The sequence below is a fragment of the Saccostrea echinata genome, unplaced genomic scaffold (assembly GCF_033153115.1).
Source record: "Saccostrea echinata isolate AGI-Se365-2 ecotype Australia unplaced genomic scaffold, CSIRO_AGI_Sech_v1 ptg000057l, whole genome shotgun sequence".
Taxonomy (NCBI): domain Eukaryota; kingdom Metazoa; phylum Mollusca; class Bivalvia; order Ostreida; family Ostreidae; genus Saccostrea; species Saccostrea echinata.
Window position 1 is genome coordinate 6,438,612 of NW_026889806.1, and position 20,407 is coordinate 6,459,018.

The 20,407-nt window shown below is 33.8% G+C and overlaps 1 protein-coding gene across 4 annotated transcripts; it reads right to left on the bottom strand.

Annotated features, from left to right (window-relative positions):
• Window positions 1-865: 865 nt before the first annotated feature.
• LOC133174379 (tetraspanin-9-like) lies at window positions 866-19,656 on the bottom strand. Of its 4 annotated transcripts, none has more exons than XM_061309503.1 (9): window positions 19,446-19,656; window positions 10,875-10,959; window positions 9,642-9,872; window positions 9,080-9,154; window positions 8,642-8,755; window positions 8,337-8,540; window positions 8,053-8,136; window positions 2,958-3,025; window positions 866-1,422 (listed from the first exon to the last, which is right to left on the bottom strand). In XM_061309503.1, the coding sequence occupies exons 2-8, from the start codon at window positions 10,938-10,940 to the stop codon at window positions 2,960-2,962; spliced, it is 840 nt and encodes a 279-aa protein (XP_061165487.1). In that variant the 5' UTR covers window positions 10,941-10,959; window positions 19,446-19,656; the 3' UTR covers window positions 866-1,422; window positions 2,958-2,959. The 4 variants fall into 4 exon arrangements, with proteins under 4 accessions (XP_061165487.1, XP_061165485.1, XP_061165488.1 ...); XM_061309501.1 differs by having other exon boundaries at window positions 866-1,471; XM_061309504.1 differs by having other exon boundaries at window positions 2,918-3,025.
• Between the last annotated feature and the right edge of the window lie 751 nt (window positions 19,657-20,407).

The window sequence follows — 20,407 nt, forward strand, 5'->3', positions numbered from 1 at the left end:
TCTGTAAATTATAATTTACAACCGTAGACAATAATTTACATTCGTTAGCTATAGTTTAGAGTTGTAAACCATAGTTACAAATCCTGAAGCCGTATTTTTCAGATAAACTGTTTTGCGATTGAAAATGATTTTTTTTTTTTTTTTTGCAGTGTTCTAGTGAAACGTAGATTAAGGGTATAACTATGGCTTAGAGATGTTAATTATAGATTAACGTCCTTAACCACAGTTTACGGTCTATATAAATTAAAGTTTACAGTCAATAAACCTAGTTTATAAACTGTGAAACTAATATTAGTTCGTTCTTTGTCAATTTGGCGTGCCATAAATAAGGCATTACTTATTTTAGAATAGTGCTAGAGACGTCCTTTGTATGATAACTGAGGATCCACAACATTTAGGTGTTGGTGTGTCAGTATTGGAAATGTGAGTGAAATTTTTTTATTGATCAAAACAAGTAAATATCCCGTAATGTGGAATCAATAAAAAACTGATTTTCAAGGATTTTCTATCTTGTATTATCTTTAAATAACCATTGTTTATATGATAAAAAAATTCATATACATATGAACATCAAAATGAAGAAAAATCCTATCATTTCTTTACTTTTCTACTGAACTCCACGATCGAAGACAAAAACCGGGTATCTAACTAAGCAATATTTCAAACAGGAAAATGGCTTAGACTGCAGACAACCCGACAAAAGTCCTCTATGTAGCAATGTCTAATTTGATGACATTACCATCAGAAAACTTTGTTCATTTGATTTGACAGTACAAAAATCTAATAAATCAATATGTACCTTACTTATGTCTGATATATAAAATAAAACAAGCATCTGAAGAATGGTAATAATAGGAAATCCACGTCAAAATTTTGTAGCAAATTTAATGTAAAAAGAACAGTATAAACGTTTAGATACTACATTAGCAAAACTGTATGAAACATTGATATAATATAAACACGAAATACAAAGTGAAATTAATCATTTTACACAAAGGTGTACATTCATGATTCATTAACAACCGAATCAATAACAATTCACTACAACCACTGACCACAGGAGTATAATTGATTGATTGATTAACGTGACTAAAATGATAAGTGTCAAAGTCTTAAGTTAGAAATACATTTCAAAGAGTTATATATTAAAAACAGATAGACTTTAAAAAGAGATACAATGCAGAATAATATCCAATTTTTATTTCCATACGTTCTTAAATGAATCGATGAATGAATTAAAACTAAAAATTACACCTACAACATTGAATTTTACCGCTCCTTTCTTTGGTGAAATAATAAACTCCATGCAGATTAAAATTTGATTGAATATGATAAAGTATCAAGTTCAATTTGATTTTCTGTATCCATGTTTAAGTTTAACCCTTTGCAATGTCTAGCAGGCTGGTGGGGCAGTCCTATATTCTGAAGTAGATAATAACGGCAATAACCAGTGATACACAAAGGCCATAATCTAGAAATATATTAAAAAGAACAGAAGGTTTAAGAAAATATATTCAAATATTGTAAAATTGCATATTTTTGTCTCAGAAAATATTTTTTCTCCAAAATGAATTTGCTCAGTTAACAAATCCACAAGTCTCAATGCTTTAAACAGGGATTCAAACTGCAATGTACATGTAAGTGTATCCTCCCTTCCATTTTCTTTACTATTCAGCGACATTGGGCATTAAAATCGCCAAAGATTTTATGCAACTGTAAACTACAATCTGAATTTTACTTAATATGTACCTGTATTTATTGATGAAAAACGTTACTACACATCAAGACGGGTATAAATCGACTATAAAATGAAATACGAAGATAACGAACAGTAATCAAGCTCAGAAGTTCATTGAAAAAATACAAATTTGGAGCAGAGCAAACACAGACCTATATCAGAGGTGGGATCAGGTGCCATGGAGGAGTAAGCATCCTCTGTCGACCGGTCACATCAGTCGTGTGCTTCTTATTATAATCGGGTAAACTAAAATATCCGTACACAATTCAGTGTTAAAACAATGGCTTAGCAATTTGTATGACAAAAATCAGTCAACATTCGACTTAACGATAGATTGTATATGCTAACAAGGTCGTTATATCGACCATGGAATTTGAAAAATGTTGACTTTAAACGAGACAAACATTCAGAAATGTATTGAGCAAGCTTTTATGAGAAAATAAACATTTGGGGGTGGAGTTAAATGGATGGTATTTTGAAACTATTTTGTTATCAAAAACTGGTTGGTTTCCAGTTCCAGTAAATAACCTGTTGTTAGATAATTCTTCCATTATCCTTGTTTAAATTCTTAAGATAAAACATAACTAACATAATACGGGACTCAATTGACCAAATTCAGAGATCAATTGCTCTTGCTAAGATTGTTTGTTCGGAAAAGAAAAAAAGAAATCAACATCTATATTTTTGTCCTACAATAGAATGTATGCAAAGAGTGCAGTGGGATGAATCTAAAGCAAAACTGTAACTTGATATATACATGTACATATGAAATTGTTTAAATTCCTTGATACAAATCACATCCCAAACAGAAAGGTAACAAAATCGATCCATTTATATAGGCCTATTTTTCCCTCAACGATATCATTTAGCCATACCTTTAACACTAGTCAAATGCATCTACTCAGTAGGAAATACGTAAATACGTGACTTTTGATTGCTAAAGTCATTTTCATACACCTCAACATGACCAGATCATAAGGAGGGTTACCAATGAATATAAATACCCTTTTTCATTACAATTCGACATGTTTATATATTTTATGTAATAATCAATTGCTTTTATCTACATGGTAACAAGTTTCTTTTTTAAAAAACAAACTAATGTAGTGGATGTTAAAGGGTAGTTAACAATAGATTACCTCTGTAGTGGATGTTAAAGGGTAGTTAACAATAGATTACCTCTGTAGTGGATGTTAAAGGGTAGTTAACAATAGATTACCTCTACACCACTTTCTCTTCCTCTCCACTCTGTTTACAAATTATGAAAGAGAATACCACGGCAAGAAGCTGAAAAATGATAGGAAAATACGTGTTCAAGATATATTGAAACAATGGCTGTTGTGGAATCATTATAATTCTGAGGGATTCGTTCTTAATTACTGGAATTCGTGGGTAATCCTTAAGAATTGACAACCTCAACAGATATTGAAATATTGGTGATGTACATGTAATATATTTTTAAAAAAAACGGTCGCCCATGAAATTACGTTCCAAGGACCATGTTAATTTTGAGCAATCAATGATAATAGGCTAAGCCAATATCTTACAGTCTTATAGGAACTCTTTTGAATTAAAGATACGTTAATCCTACATGTTAGAGACAATGAAGTGACAAATGATGCAATGTAGCTCCGGATCTCAGAATTAAAGAAGAGATACAAGATTAGGGAATGTGACGTTTATCACTCAGACAAAAATAGAGACAAGTAGTCAGTGTTGTATGGCTGTCTCAAGTGTACCCAAAACTTTTCGCTAAATTTGTACTCCATCACATTTCCACAAGAAAAGGCCGATAAGGGAAGTTATTTAAGATAGTCGCTATTAATCTAACTGTCCCACGTAAAGTTGTACTCACTATTTTATCAAAATCAGTAGTGATTGTGTAGAGGAAGTTTAATATAAGACGAATTTATCTTGTATTGTTTAACAAGAGGCCCAAGGGCCTTAACGGTCACCTGAGTATAATACAACAATTTAGAGGATCCATAGAGTATAAAATGAACTGAAAGGTGAATCTTTGTTGCCCAAAAGCAAGAAAAATAGGGTGATCAGGATCAACAAAATAATTAGTCTAGTGTTCATTAACAGTACATAAATTAGGTTCTAATCTGTTCCCCATTTATCACTCTCACCAGACAGTATATAAACAAACTTATAATCAGTGCTTCTGTACTCTTTTAATTCCTTGTTGAAATCTCTTACATTGGCCTCTCTTGGTCTTTGATGAACATTTAATAAGACAAGTTATTTTTGTCTCATTTTTATTTATCTGTTACTTACAAGTCTACCTGATCATTAAAACTACAGTATGAAAGTACTTTTTGTATTTTACAATAAAAATTCTTGCATAATTCTCTTATTCTATTAACCTCTCAAGTACATTATTTACAGTGATTAATTAACATAAATAAATGGCAAAGGGGAATAACTCCTCTCAATAGAATACAAATTAACAGAGCCCTGGCCTGGACAAGAACACTTGATCAAATGGTTCTGATGTTCAAAAATCTGGTAAAAATACCCTTCCTTATTAAAACTTTTACTATATTTGCCTCTGATATGCCCAGGTGCAGAGAAGATTTTTAAAGCATTAATGCATTTTCACTATATAATAAATAGAGCCCCGCCCTAATATCAGAACCTCTGATCCAGGGGTCATGAAATTCACAATTTTGGAAGAGGCATCCTTGCTTATTATAACCATGTATTTGTTTAAATAATATCCAGGAGAAGAGAAGAAGATTTTCAAAGAAATAAGGCACTTTCACTATATGATCTATATAGCCCCGCCCTAGCACCAGAACCCCTGACCCTGGGGCTATGAATTTCACAATTTCGGTAGAGTCACCCTTGCTTATCATAGCTATGTATTTAATTTGTTTAAATAATACCCAGGAGTAGAGAAGAAGATTTTCAAAGAAATAATGCACTTTCATTATATGATCTATATAGCCCCGCCCTAACACCAGAACCCCTGACCCTGGGGCCATGAATTTCACAATTTTGGTAGAGTCACTCTTGCTTATCATAACTATGTATTTAATTTGTTTAAATAATACCCAGGAGTGGAAAAGAAGATTTTCAAAGAAATAATGCACTTTCATTATATGATCTATATAGCCCCGCCCTAACACCAGAACCCCTGACCCTGGGGCTATGAATTTCACAATTTTGGTAGAGTCACTCTTGCTTATCATAACTATGTTTTTAATTTGTTTCAATAATACCCAGGAGTAGAGAAGAAGATTTTCAAAGAAATAATACACTTTCACTATATGACCTATATAGTCCCACCCTAGCACCAGAACCCCTGACCCTGGGGTCATGAATTTCACAATTTTGGTAGAGTCACCCTTGCTTATCATAACTATGTATTCAATTTGTTTCAATAATACCCAGGAGTAGAGAAGAAGATTTTTTAAGAAATAAAGCATTTACACTATATGATCTATATAGCCCCGCCCTAGCACCAGAACCCCTGACCCTGGGGCTATGAATTTCACAATTTTGGTAGAGTCACCCTTGCTTATCATAACTATGTATTCAATTTGTTTCAATAATACCCAGGAGTAGAGAAGAAGATTTTCAAAGAAATAATGCACTTTCATTATATGATCTATATAGCCCCGCCCTAACACCAGAACCCCTGACCCTGGGGCCATGAATTTCACAATTTTGGTAGAGGGCGCAATGCTTATTACAATCATGCCAACAGTTTGACTGCTTGATGTCCAGGAGTAAAGAAGAAGATTTTTAAAGATTGCATTAATTTTGATGGTTTTGGCCCCACCCCTCAGGCCCCAGGGGGGCAGGGGCCACGAATTTCACAATTTTTGTTCCCCTTCACCCATAGATGCTATATGCCAAATTTGGTTGAAATTGGTTCACTGGTTCCAGAGAAGAAGCTGAAAATGTTCAAAAGTTTACGACCGACGGACGACGCACGACGCACAACGACGGACGAAAAGAGATAGCAATAGGTCACCTGAGTGACTCAGGTGACCTAAAAATGTAGAAATTTTCCACCATACCAAATCGGACGTAATTCAATGATCTACCCCGCTGTTTCCGAGATAATTCGATCTGATTATTTCATGACATTTAAAGTTCTGAGCATAAATTCCCTTTATACAATAAGAAAGCAAAACAAAAACAATATTAAACACCCAGTGCAGATAATTTATTACTGCATATAAAATGCTTTTTCTTCGTAGCTCGTCCATCATAAGCCATTATTTCAACAAAGCTGAAAGGAATCTAATGATTACCAAAAAGAATGCGATGTATTTGCAAAAGCACGTAACAAAATCGTAACACTCAAACCCACCGTTCGTAATGCAAAACCTTAGACCTGAAAAAACTCAGTAAACTCAGGTGACCTAAAAATAAAGCTTTTTTTTTCCAAAAGCAAGGAAAATAGTAAGATTTATCTATCTGTCCCCCATTTATCGCTATTACCATACAGACTTTTAACAAAATATCTCAAACTGGCCTCACTTGGCCTTTGAAGAACATTAAAAAAGATAAGTTATTTTTGTTTCACTTTTATTCATCTATTACTTCCAGGTCTACCTGATCATTAAAACTAGGAAAGTACTTTTTGTATTATACAATCAATGTTCTTGCATAATTCTCTTATTCTATTAACCTTTCAAATACATTATCTACACTGATTAATTATCAAAGGTGAATGGCAAAGGGGAATAACTTCACTCAGTAGAATACAAATTAATAGAGCCCTGGCCAGGACCAGAACACTTGACCAAATGGTCCAGATGTTTAAAATTCTGGTAAAAATACCCTTGCTTATTAAAACTTTTACTCTGTTTGCCTCCAATATGCCCAGGAGCAGAGAAGATTTTCAAAGAAATAATGCACTTTTACTATTTAACACAGCCCTACCCTAACACCAGAACCATGACCGAGGGTCATGAAATTTACAAATTTAGAAGAGGTACCCTCATCATCATAACTATGCAATTAGTTGAAGATTTTCAAAGAATTCACACATTTTCACTATATTATCAATAGAGCCCCCCCCCCCCCCTCCCACCCCCTCAGAAAAACAGCAGAACCCCTGGGACCACAAGTTTTAAAAATTTTGTAAAAGCATCCTTGTTCATCATAAATATACACTTGTTTCTTTGCTTTATAACCAGGAGTAGAAAAAATATTTTGAAAGAAATTATGAATTTTCACTATATAATCAGTAGAGCCACCCCCCCTTTCACAAGAACCCCTGACCCTGGGGCCATGAATTTCACAATTTTGGAAGAGGCATTTTTGCTTATCATAACCATGCAATTCCTTTGTTTAAATAATACCCAGGAGCAGAGAAGATTTTCAAAGAATTGATGCATATATACTATATAAAGAACTATATAATCAATAGAGCCCCACCCTAACAGCAGAACCCCTGATTCAGGGGCCATGAAATTCACAATTTCTGAAGAGGCACTCTTGCTCATCATAACTATGTTTTTAGTTAATTTCTTTAATACCCATAAGCAGAGAAGAAGATATTCAAAGAAATAATGCATTTTCACTATATAATCAATAACCCCCCCCCCCCTTCACCAAAACCCCTGACCCAGGGGCAATGAAATTCAAAATTTCTGAAGAGGCACTCTTGCTCATCATAACTATGTACTTGGTTAGTTTATTTCATACCCATAAGCAGAGAAGAAGATTTTCAAAGAAATAATGCATTTTCACTATATAATCAATAGAGCCCCCCCTTTCACCAGAACCCCTGACCCAGGGGCCATGAAATTCACAATTTTGGAAGGGGCATTCTTGCTTATCATAACTGTGTACTTAGTTAGTTTATTTTATACCCAGGAGCAGAGAAGAAGATTTTTGAAGAAATAATGCACTTTTACTATATGATCTATATAGCCCCGCCCTAGCCCCAGAACCCCTTACCCTGGGGCCATGAATTTCACAATTTTGGTAGAGGGCTCAATGCTTATTACAATCATGCTAACAGTTTGACTGCTTGATGTCCAGGAGTAAAGAAGAAGATTTTTAAAGATTGCATTAATTTTAGTGGTTTTTGCCCCACCCCTCAGGCCCCAGGGGGGCAGGGACCATGAAATTCACAAATTTTGTCCCCCTTCACCCATAGATGTTATATGCCAAATTTGGTTGAAATTGGTTGAGCGGTTTCAGAGAAGAAGCTGAAAATGTTCAAATGTTAACGCACAACGCACGACGCACGCCGACGGACGAAAACGGATAGCAATAGGTCACCTGAGTGACTCAGGTGACCTAAAAAGATGATATTTCAGTAAATCAATTATTTCTTCATTTACCTCAATAACAAGAATTGTGACTCCAACACCGATAACCTGACTGGAATGAGATTCGATCTCGTCTTTCACTGCTTCGTAACACCCCTGAAAGTTTCATTTCATAACTTTTAATGTTTTGTGTAAAATGAATTCCAATTTCATACAGTATGATGAAAAGTATGCTTTTACGCCTGTTGCCAAAGATGTGGGATGGACTCAACATCGATGGATTAATTCAAAAATTTATTTTTTTTAATAAAAAATTATTGACTTTTTTCATAAATTTGACAGTAATGTTCTGCTACCTTAGAGTTGATGCCGCTAGTGCCAGCCGTGCAGTCAGAGGGCGCTGACAGGTAGTTACTGGCGTCCACACCCTGACAGCAAGCGTGGGGGACAAAGAAGTTGGTGTCTTTGCAAGCTCCAGAGGTAGTGCACCAGGGAGATTTCCTGAGATCGTTCTTAGCTTCATCCGGTCCGGTCACAGGATTTACACCACAACAGTCCAACTGTAAATACAATACTAACATGTTTGTTTGCCTAATTAACCACTGTATATATCAAATGAATTCAATTTGTATTTTAAAAACATTAATTTTTACATATTTACCGTCAGAAACATGTAGTTCCACGAATTTGATATTTCATCGCTGCTATTCAGATGGTGGTCTACAAAGTTCGTTTGTAGAGACTTCAGCATCCCCGATTTCACGGTGTCTTCAACCTTAAAAGAACATTACGATAAGCTTCAATTAAGTCGGATTTCAAGATATCAAAATGATTTAAGGTCAATTAATTGAGCCTTTGACAGGCATGGCATTCAAACGTGTACATTTAACTAAATTATTTTGATGTCATCTTTCATAACTATTATATTATTATTTGCAATACATTCGTTATTCCTTCTATAAACCATTCCCAAGTAAGAAAATGTATTTCTTGTTCAATTTAATTATAAACTGTATGGAAAATGAAATAGATTATCATGACATGTTTCAAAACATAGAAAGATTTATTAAGTTCACTGAGTGACAGTAAATAATATTACCTCTGATTTCATTGAGAACCACAGTGCAATGGCGACGATTTTCATGATGAACAATATCAGTACTAAAACAGCATACTAAAATACAAATATAAGAACTAGTATTTAAGGTCAAACGACACGTTCCTCAAAAATGAATAATTTTTTTCAAAAATTTGTCATTGAAGTATTGATACTTTAACAAGTTTCCTCACAAAAAAATTAAGGTACCTTACCAGGTATTTTTGCAAGATACAAGAGGACGTTACATGCATTTACAATGTAATCCTATTGGAAATCACTAGCATTGCTAATATCACAAGTTTTTGGTGTCTTTATCTACTTAGGTATTTTGAAAACAGTTTAAAAATCATAAGATAATGATAATTATGATTAATTTGATGTATATTTTGGGAGATACAAAACATATATTCGAGCAATGTGTCGTTAGACCTTGAAATTAATTTCTACAAGACCGTGACATTTAGACATTCAGAGTTGTTCAGGTATGGTTAAATTTCAAGCGACAGTTCTGTACTGTTTATATCTTTACAGAATAAATTAATTCCATATTAAAAGTTCTTACTGTAACCAGCATGCATCTGTTCTGACAACAAGCACCAAAAAGACCAAGACCAGCGACGATAAAGATGAAGACGCCGATGACAATGAGGAGTATGGAGAGATTGTCGGTCAGGTTCCCAAGTTTATATGAACTGACAGTGATCGTGTTCAGAGCTGGCTTAATCTCGTCTTTGATGATCTTTACATTTGCTTTCATTAAAGCCCCCACTATCAGTAACCCTAGACCGAGCAGCTGAAAATATAGATATAATCTGAATATGCATGAGAAAACTCTTCTTCATTAGCTCAAAGGGTATTAAACTTTCACTTTATTTCTATTACAATTCTCTTTTCTGTTTGAACTTTCAGTAAGGCGTGCCATTCTCGGCTATACATAATTAGCGTCTTTCAAATAGTGACCTATATTCTCATTGGTTGCCAGATAAGCTCATCAATATTGAAATTTACACAGCTTTTCATTCACGGGTGAAATACACATGGGATAAAAATGGGACGGACGTTATTGTGTGACGCAAGGAACCAATTACATCGTTTCTTGCAGTAAAGAGGCGTGGCTTATGTCATCTCATCGTTTGTCAACAACAATCTAAAGCTGCTAATGTTATTAGTTTCTTATCCAGTGAAAATCTAGGTCACCTTTTGAGAGACGCTAATTATGTATCGCCGAGAATGTCACGCCTTACTGAAAGTTCAAGCAGAAAAGAGAATTGTACTAATTGTTTTGAAAATGAATGCTTCAAACATATTCAGGTACAATTCATTGTTTAAATCTCATTCTTTGTTCTCATAGTTTTTTCTGCATGCTTCGATCTACGATTTTAAAAATGTTTTGGAAGTATATGTATCCAAATATAGGTATCATTTATATATGCATCAAAAAGCAAAATTTATTCCAGTCATTAATAGTGTTATTTTTGTTTCCAATTATCGCTTCTGTATTTTAAAACAGTGCCCTATAAGGCTATCTTTAAAAAACTGTTTGGTTGCCTTCTCCCGACCGACTGACTAAAACGGCCAGACTCAAAACTTTTTTTTTACCTTCAGGAAACAATTTTATCTTTATTTATTAGGAAGTTTTCTCGCCTTTTAAAAAATAATTATTTTAACTGCATATTTGCAAGTGGTTTGGAATTAACCCCCCACCCCCACCTACCCACCCAATTTTTTTTTATCTTGAGTCTGGAGAGGGCAAGCAAACAAGTTTTTAGAGATGCCATAATACAGTATTACTTACAAAAAATATAATGTTGATGACGATCAGGAAAATTTTTCCCAGAGTTCCTCCACAACTCAAACCCATCTCAGAAGGTTAAAGTCAGCTAAAAATATACAAATATGTTCAAATATCATGTTTATGAATGCATTTGAAAGATGTTGCTTACAGTGTTAATCTGAAAAAGAAATCGACTCTGGAAATGGTAAGATTTGAAAACTAAGCATGGGGAAAGCTGTTTGAATTACACTGGAAAAGTTAAGAAACCGTTTTCAAAATCCAAAACATCTTAAATAATTTCTCTGTTAATGTAAGGCTCCTAAGTCCAGAAAATATTAATCAATAGTTTCTCAGCCACCGCTGCTTCAGGCCAAAAACTGCCGTATTGATCAATTTTATTGACATTTTGAAAAGGGGAATAACTCAATTTTCTTTTTTTTCCAAGTTGAAAAAGAAAATTGAGTTATTCCTCTTTTCATACATGCTAATAAATAGACGTTTTTATTAGATAAACAATACATTACATGTACTTGTTAATACGGTATTTTTTAAAATAACTTAAACAAATGTTTGGAATAACATTATTTTATGTTGAATATATATTATAATTAATGTTAAAAGTAAGAATCAGTTGATATTATCATTTTGTTTAATGGCTGGCATGAAAAAAGGGATAACACCTGCTTCCACAAAAAAAAAAACAGCCTGCCGCATTGAAGTTTGAAAATTTTGGCCTGAGAAGCTACTAGTATTAATTAATTTTATTTGGCCTAAGTACATGTATTATAAATTGACATATATATGCAACATGTTGTAACAAATTATCCATCTGAAGAAAAGGCAGTGAAACTCACACATTACTTGAAAATTATAACAACAACAAAACCTTCTAACGGCTCAAAAACAAAGTTACTGTTAGATAATATCAGAAAAATTTTGTGCAGCCTCATTTATGATTGATGAAAAAAGTATTAAACGAAAGAAAGAACATATGACTTCCAAACAGAAAATGGCATGAAATATGTTTCGGGGATATTATTAGAAATAACATAATGAAACTCTGTAGATGAAGTATTGCAGAAGCTGACAATATGGCATATAATGAGGATCATAGGGGCTTCATTAGGGAAATAACGTAATTATTAGGTCAAAAATGCGGAATCAATAACGTCGTACGAAGACAATACCAAACATCAATAACCTAAAAAGCAGTCGCTGTGGTACAGTGTTAGTTAATATTGTCTTCTGTGTTAGTTAATAATGTCGTCTGCTCTGTACGTCCATTTCAAAAATACAGCTGTAGGCCTTCCAATGGTAAATGAACATATGTGCATATTCACTTACAAATGTTAAAAAAATTTCCGCATAAAAGCAAATACATGTACATATATTAAAAGGAAGCTTCAGTTGAATTCCAAAGTAAGACTCTTTGCTTCTGTTATGTTTTAAGCAATTTTGGCATTTAATGATAAAGTTTTCAGGACAAAAATTACATGCAATAAAATTTAAAATTAGTCATGCAAAATTTTAAACTCCAATGACCATAATTTTAAGATGGGGATAAGAAACTAAGACGACCTGCTGAATATTTCACGTCGACTTCAATTGTGATAGCAACGGTGTCTTTTCGAAGTTTTAAATCATGCATTTCCTTTTCAGATGACTCCGAACCGGGAGTTATTTCTTTTGACGCATAAAGATGGAAACTAAAGAAGCAGAACTCCATTTCCATTCTGTTCAGATATGACAAAAAATACATTTTAGAAGATTTTTAAAAGATGATATTTAAGAGTACAATAAAAAAAAAAGAAGAGAAAACTGTGTGAGAAAAGTATTTTGAGAGCTCTTTTTTCAGTGAGTTAAGAAGAGATAAGATTGTAAACCTGTTCCGGAATCCTGACTATCTTAAGAATGTCACACACGGTGTTGATATTAACCTTTCTTAAGGCACGTCCGGTGACACTTGTAAAGCTCCTGCCCCGGGGCAAGATGGAACAGTCAATCGTTGATATGTTTATAAACACAATATTCTTAAGTGTAGAGCAATTATAGTATAAGAGAAAGGTTATTATTAGTACCGTGCCATAGTTCGTCAATATATCATATAACAAAAGCAAAACAGAAACTTATAGGAGGCTCTCTATTCCAGAGGGTATCTAACCAATCCATATATAGCCATGTGTTCCAAATATAACAGAAATAAGCAGACAATATATAAAGCATAAATAATGTCATTTCATTTTCTTTCTTGTAGACAATATGTAAAGCATAGACAACTGCTAACTTAGTGGATACACTGCATCGTAGTTCAACTCATGATGAAAAAACTTTCAAGTCCATTGTTACAAAATCTTCGATTTTTATAAAGTCAAAAGCACTCAAAAGTTAGATGATGACTGTGTCTTTAAGACAGTTAGATGATGATTGTGTCTTTAAAATACAGTTAGATGATGTTTGTGTCTTTAAAATATATATTGTTAGATGATGATTGTTTCTTTAAGACATAGTTAGATGATGATGGTGTCTTTAAGATATAGTTAGATGATGTTTGTGTCTTTAAGATATAGTTAGATGATGATTGTGTCTTTAAGATATAGTTTGATGATGTTTGTGTCTTAAAGATATAGTTAGATGACTTTGTCTTTAAGATATAGTTAGATGATGATTGCGCCTTTAAGATAAAGTTAGATGATAATTGTGTCTTTAAGATATAGTTAGATGGTGATTGTCCTCGATTTATAAGTCTCAAATGCGTCTTATATTAATTAAAATAGTCAGACTGAACAGATTCATTCTACATTACTGAAGTAGATCTAATTATTTTTGATGGACACATAAAATATGCGTATCTTGTGACATGTTTACAGGGGTCATATTGTTAGCGCACATGCCCTTAAGCTCCAATAGTACTTCCATCGTCGATCGATCTTCTTTATAATTAACACAATATAGTGGCCATATTTGTACCTAGCTTACAATTTGGAACAAATCAATACACATTTGTACAGGTATAACACTTCCTCCTAGTTACGCAGCAAACAGACACACCTTTTTAATAAGGATGTTTTGTTGACGCTGTTTTGTGTATTATTTGCAGAATTATACAATCATAATTTGTAACATTTCATTTATATATATTTTATTATATATACATAGAGAGAGAGAAAGTTCTCAAGTTGTAATAATGCAGGGTTCATCGGCATATTATCATTTTGCCGACATATTTAGTGCTAAAAAAATTCAGGTTTTTTAATTTGAAAAATCTTTACAAAATATTAACAAACTAGTTAACATTAGAAATAATAGAATTCCTAGTAAAGAATAAAAGACTCACGTATACCTTTGAGCTCTGTTGAGAAACTACTGATACGTGCGTTAAGGATTTTACTATGTGGAAAATAAATTTATACAGGTGAATAATTTCCTGCATCGGGTATTCTTAAAACTGTGCAGGTATGACTTACATTATTAACGGTTGACTAAAGGCAATTGCAAGTTATTTGAAATACATACCGTTTACAAAATTGCCAGTATTTCGCCGATTCAACTCCACCGCCTTCAACACAATGTATGAGTTATATAGTAACTGATCTGTTTATATCATTCCATGAGTACGTATGACACGGAGGGACTATTCAAACAGAGGGCAAAGTGGTGCGATCGAATGCCACACATTCATGTACAGACAATAAAACATATAATTATGTCAATGACCACCTACAGGAAAAAAATTAACATGTCAACAGGCAATGGACTACATGCTTTGGGGGGGGGGGGGGGGGGAGGGGGGTATGGAATCCGGATAGGGCCACGGAGTTCACTATAGGACCATCAAGGTTTAGGTCGATAGTGCGATGATGCGATAATGCGATGACGATGAAGCGATGGTGCGATAACGATGAAGCGATGGTGCGATAGCGCGTTGACGATGATGCGATGGCACGATAAAACGATGACGATGAAGCGATGGCACGATGAACCGATAGGGCGATGTTCACTATCGCACCATCGTCATCGCATTATCGCACCATCGCATCATCGTCATCGCACCATAACTTCATCGTCATCGCGCCATCGATTCATCGTTATCGCGCCATCGCATTATCGCGCCATCGACCCTTCAGTCGGTGCTCGATGATGCGATAGTGAACTACATGGCCCTATCCGGATTCCATGGGGGGGGGGGGGGGCAGAAATCTTAAGTGTAAAGTGTAACTAAATAAAGGGAAAGGATCTCAACACAATATCGGTTTGGGATTTTAGTACCTTCTGGAATATTCTTCTTCAACATACATCAACAAGGATAAAAAAATTACCGCTCTTTGATTTAGGTTGAAGGCACGATAAGTTAAGATCACGATTATAATTATTACAACAACAAACTTACCCTAACAAAAATTACTATAGTATACTACAGCAAAAGATAGTTTACTATTATAATATAGTTTTCCATATACATGTAGAAGACCAAATTATCAAATTTTTTCTATATCTTGAATCAAATTATTAACTATAGTAATTCAATGTTCATTTTGTCACTACTATAGTTTATTTAAAAAATAATAGTTTACTATGGTATATCGAAGTTCCATATTATAAATTTGCAAGAAATAAATCAACTTACATGTGTATTTACCACAAGGCTATTGTTGGAACTGAGTCAGACAAATCAGAATTTGACGTGTGAAAATACAAAACATGAAAGTTATTATTTATCTGACTGTTTAAAACATTCGTATTTTAAATTTGTTTTTAAACTTCTCCAGCCTCAGATCATTCATACATGAACAAAAAATGTATTCCTTTTATTCTAACGTAAAACACTGTGATAAAATATATTGCTTCTGGTTATTAATTTATCATGGACCCATCTTTACTTCGTCGAGGTTCACTTATCCTTACGTAAGAGATAAAATACATTACATCTACGTATCCCTCGCTCAGATAAATTTCCGAGAAAAAAAATTGAAATTTGAAAGTGATACTAACTTTGGTTTATTTTTTAAGATGTCCGCTTTTCAGCCAGGTACGTTAACTCTTAAAATAATTATTAAACTGAATATGCCTCAAAATAAAGCTTGTAATTTATTTGTGTGTGTGTATGTGCAACAATTTGTCATTTTTCATTTCATGTATCTAAATATGATACGAGGTTCTTTGAAGTCTTAGAAATGGTTTTGTAAAATCAGATTTTTGCACCCATTTAGAGTAATCGAATTCCCTTTAATCTTGCCTTCGATACATGTACCAATGTTTATTAGCATGAAATGAAATTGGAATTGATATGTATCCCCTTGCAATGATATCGGATGATTTTTACACTATGTACAATATAACAATTGAAATGAAATCGATAAAGATAATGAACAGTGATCGATCTAAAAAAAAAAAAAAAAAAAAAAAAAAAAAACATATGATCAATCCAAATGTGTGAACAGGGCATAAAACACGGACCCCTAGAAATTCCAGAGGGCAGATCAGATGCTTAAAAGTAGTAAGGATCGCCGTGAGCCCTATATATTAATCGGGTAGACGAAATACTAGTAACATGTAGTCAAAATTACTATAAAAACAAAAACCTAACAATGTCAGTCAAAATACAACCAAATGATATGTTAAAGTTACTAACAAGGTCATTATAACGACCATAGAATTTACAGAATGCTGATTTAAAATGAGGTTGAAATCCCTGTAACATCAAATTATGTGTCAGTAGCTTGACTCGGTTTAAAATTGATCGTACTCAAACAATGCCCAAAAATATCTAATAAGCTGTGAAACATAAACACCATATGCAGCAGATAGCGGAATATTACTACATAAATGAGGAAAACTGACGATGGAAAGCCGAAATATGAAACAGATGTGACAGAATCCGTTGCTGTCTTTCATTTCTAGTTCTGTAGGATATATCGAGTCGACATATGCAGGGAAGTAACTATTGTTAATTGATAAAACTTCGTCATTATATCGAAATGTCTAGAAGGCCACAGCAATGAAAAAGGTGAAGAACAGTAATCGGTCTCAGAAAATCTACAAACAATACAAATCTGTCAACAGGGCATAAAACACAGACCCCCGGAAATTCCAGGGATGGGATCAGGTGCCCTAGCTTTTTTTTTCTTCTTCTCATGTAGAAGCTTTTAAATAAATATAAAACAGGTTGGCTATTTAAAGAGAATAATTAGTGCCCATTATAATTCCAACAGATTGTTAGAAGACCCGGTCTCTAAAGACTTTATAGATGTTGTCAATGAGGAACTCCAGCATCCTTTAAATATCAACCTCTGAGTATTTAATTATGTGTAGAATCAGAGTGATTTTTTTACGAAGTAGTTTTGTAGATGCATGACCATTCACAAAATATGAAAATTTCTGTTTTCCAGTTTTATTGAAGAAGCAGTTGTCTATGATATCAAAAAGCTTAGGTTTTAATTTATCGTCATGTAATGCTTGTATAAAGTGTGGAAAAGTCATACGTTGTGATTTTATCGACTTTTGAAAAAAATTAAAATTATCTTATAATTCTTTGAAGTTTTTGAGAATACACATTTGATTAACACCACTTTTCGGATGTTTGCTGTAGCACAGTACGTCTGATGTTTGTCCTTCACAGCAGTTAATATTTTTGTAAGAAGTAAAGAAACGGGCCTGTAAGCAGTTGCTGGACCCCGTCCCGGTAATGTATCTTTGTTTGTAAAGATCCAATTTAGGTAGAGTAGATCGATCATATTTTCTCTATGGGTTTTTAAAAAAAAAAGTGTGGCATTCTTGGGGCTCGAACCAAAGCAGTAAAAATCCTGCTATTTATCTTTTCTTTGAGACTAACACACTAATCACGGCACCACACAACTCATGGGAAACAGCGGCATTAAAATCTAAAGACCTTGACTAAATGCACTTCAAAAAAAATTTCTCAGAAAAATACAAACGTTGTGCCATAAAAGTGTATTTTTACGGTGTAGTGGGTCTTTGCTTCATATTTTTGTTTACCAAAACTGTAATTTTTTACGCATACTTCGAGGATATAAACTTAAAAAAAATATGGAGAAACTGTGTTATAGTATAAAGAAATGATCATTTTGCCCTCTTTCGTGTGTGTGTCCTATTTCATAGACGAATAATTTCAATTTCTTTGATATTGTTTCAAATTATGAAGATTAACATAAAGTATATGTTAATGTTAAATGAAATATCAAAGAAAATTTTGTTATAATTGAGATTTAATTTTTCACTTTCTTTTTTGTAGCACCATAGGCATTTTGCTCGCCTTGTTCGCCCATCTTCTTTTAGTATTAAATGATAAATACTTCTGGCTGCCTACATTGCTGTATGGGAATATCATAAAACACATCGTAATCGAATTCTAGATGCAAAATCTGAATTTTCGTTGGTGCTCTACTTTTAATTACGCGCAGGTGCAGGTTATATTGACCAAGTTTAACTAGACTTCCATCTTATTCGAATTCGACAAATTTTCTTTACACTTTAAAATTAATCCAAAAAAGATAAAACTATATTCGTAGGATTCTAGGTCTTATTATGTGAAAAAAAATGTTTGTACAACAATATGAGAGAAGGGAGCTTATCCCTCTTCTTCCGCCATCTTGAAGTTTAACAAAAAATACAAAAGCTACAGATAATATTGCGACAAGTGACATTCAACAACTTTAAGTTTCCATGGGAATGAACAGAAAAAGCAGAGTTTGTCATCTCGTTATCTCAGAATTAAATGTGATTTGTCATCTGCATATTGATTTTTACGTGTGCAGATCCCCTTAAACTCTATACTGACTCCAGGCAGAGAGGGTGTTGTTGACTTAATTGTTTTAACATTCCGTAGAAAAGACGTAAAAACTGAGCTACTTATCTGTGTGTACGTGGCTCGGACTAAAATTATTAATTTCAATGTACTGAAATGCAGATTTGTCAAATTTGAACAATAATTCACAATTAACAGTGGCGTTCAAATGTTTATAGCTGTATATCTCTGTAGATACATGGCTCTCGGGCCATAAATTAAAACTTAGAGTAGGTCAGTTTTTTTATTTCAGTCTCACTGTCATGAATTAGTGCTAAAAGTGACACTGAGATCAAAAGTGAGATATTCTTTCTTTTATGGCTCTTGAGCCTGCTGGTTATCGTTTTCATCATTACAAGCACAATTTGGTCATTATACTCTCTGTAATGATGACTGTGTTATTTTAATTTCTCTTTGTCATTTAATACTGTCCATTAAACCTTTAATGATTCATTCAATACATGTAGATAATTTCGATGCATATCAGACATGTATATTTCCGTGAAATTAGCTTTTCTGTTTGCACCACGTGTCTCAATGTATACTTCATAAGGTTCAATTATTAGGAACCAAGCAAAACCACATACAATGTATACTGCTATACTAAAATAAACAAATTATTTGTGTTATTTTTTACGATCTTCTTTGGTCTATCTCAAGCAAAAAAAAAGTAACGATCGGAAATTCTATTAATCAATAATGTGAACAGTCTCGGCATCATCACAATCATTTATATAAGGTCAATAGCTGCATCATAAACATATATAAGGTCAATAGCTGCATGTACTTACATGGCAAGTATTCGGAAGTTGCTGGCTGGCCTGTCCAGTCTCACTTTGTTAACATTTAACACGAAAGAGATGTATCACCATAAATATCTACATCCATGAACGTTTAATGATTTGGTCGCAGTATTGGTATTTCCGAGAAGAGTAACTTTTTTCGTACGTGGCTCCAAGCCAATATTCAGAGATCTCGTCTCTTCAGCATACAATTAGATGGGTATCTCTACAGCCAAGTGAATGGCTAAGCGTCGTTGGATCTGCGCATGTGTGGGTAACTTATACTGCAAGTGATGTATTTTGAATGAAAAGGTGCTGCCTTCTAGAATCTTCTACCTTCCTCCCCACACCCCTATTCTCCTCCTTTGCAGGCACTCTCCTCCTCCGGGCTACCTTTCATATTGAATATTTTCAGATGGCGGTGTATCTAGATTTTGTTCTCGAGAGAAAGGTGCAAAAAATTTCTAGACTGAAAGCTGAAGGTGCATCGTTAGCTTGACATTTGGTCTTCCGACTTTTTGACCCTCAAATAAATAGGCTTCTTCTTCTGGTCATTCCTCTGTAGTAAGTCAATTGATACTCTTCATATCATATAAACAATATTAAAAAGAGGATTCTGGTCTTGATCTTTTCCCTTTTTTGATTTTTAAATGAAGAGAAATGTAATTGTACCCTCGGTCACTTGAAAAATTCTGTTAGAGTAGCAGGTTTAACACTGAACACTGAACAGTCAAATTGTACTCCATAGACAAAACATTGACTAATATAACTATTTGACATTCATTAATATTTCCTTTTGCCGATGTTTTGTAAGGTATAATCTAGGGTTATAACGTCATAACTGCATCACTTTTGTGTGACCTAAGAGGACGGGGCTAATGAGAGAGGATGGGACCAGAAAGGGTGTAGGCGATATAGAGAGGTGTTCTTGTAAAGTATGTATACCTATATGCGTATAAACAGTTAGCTCC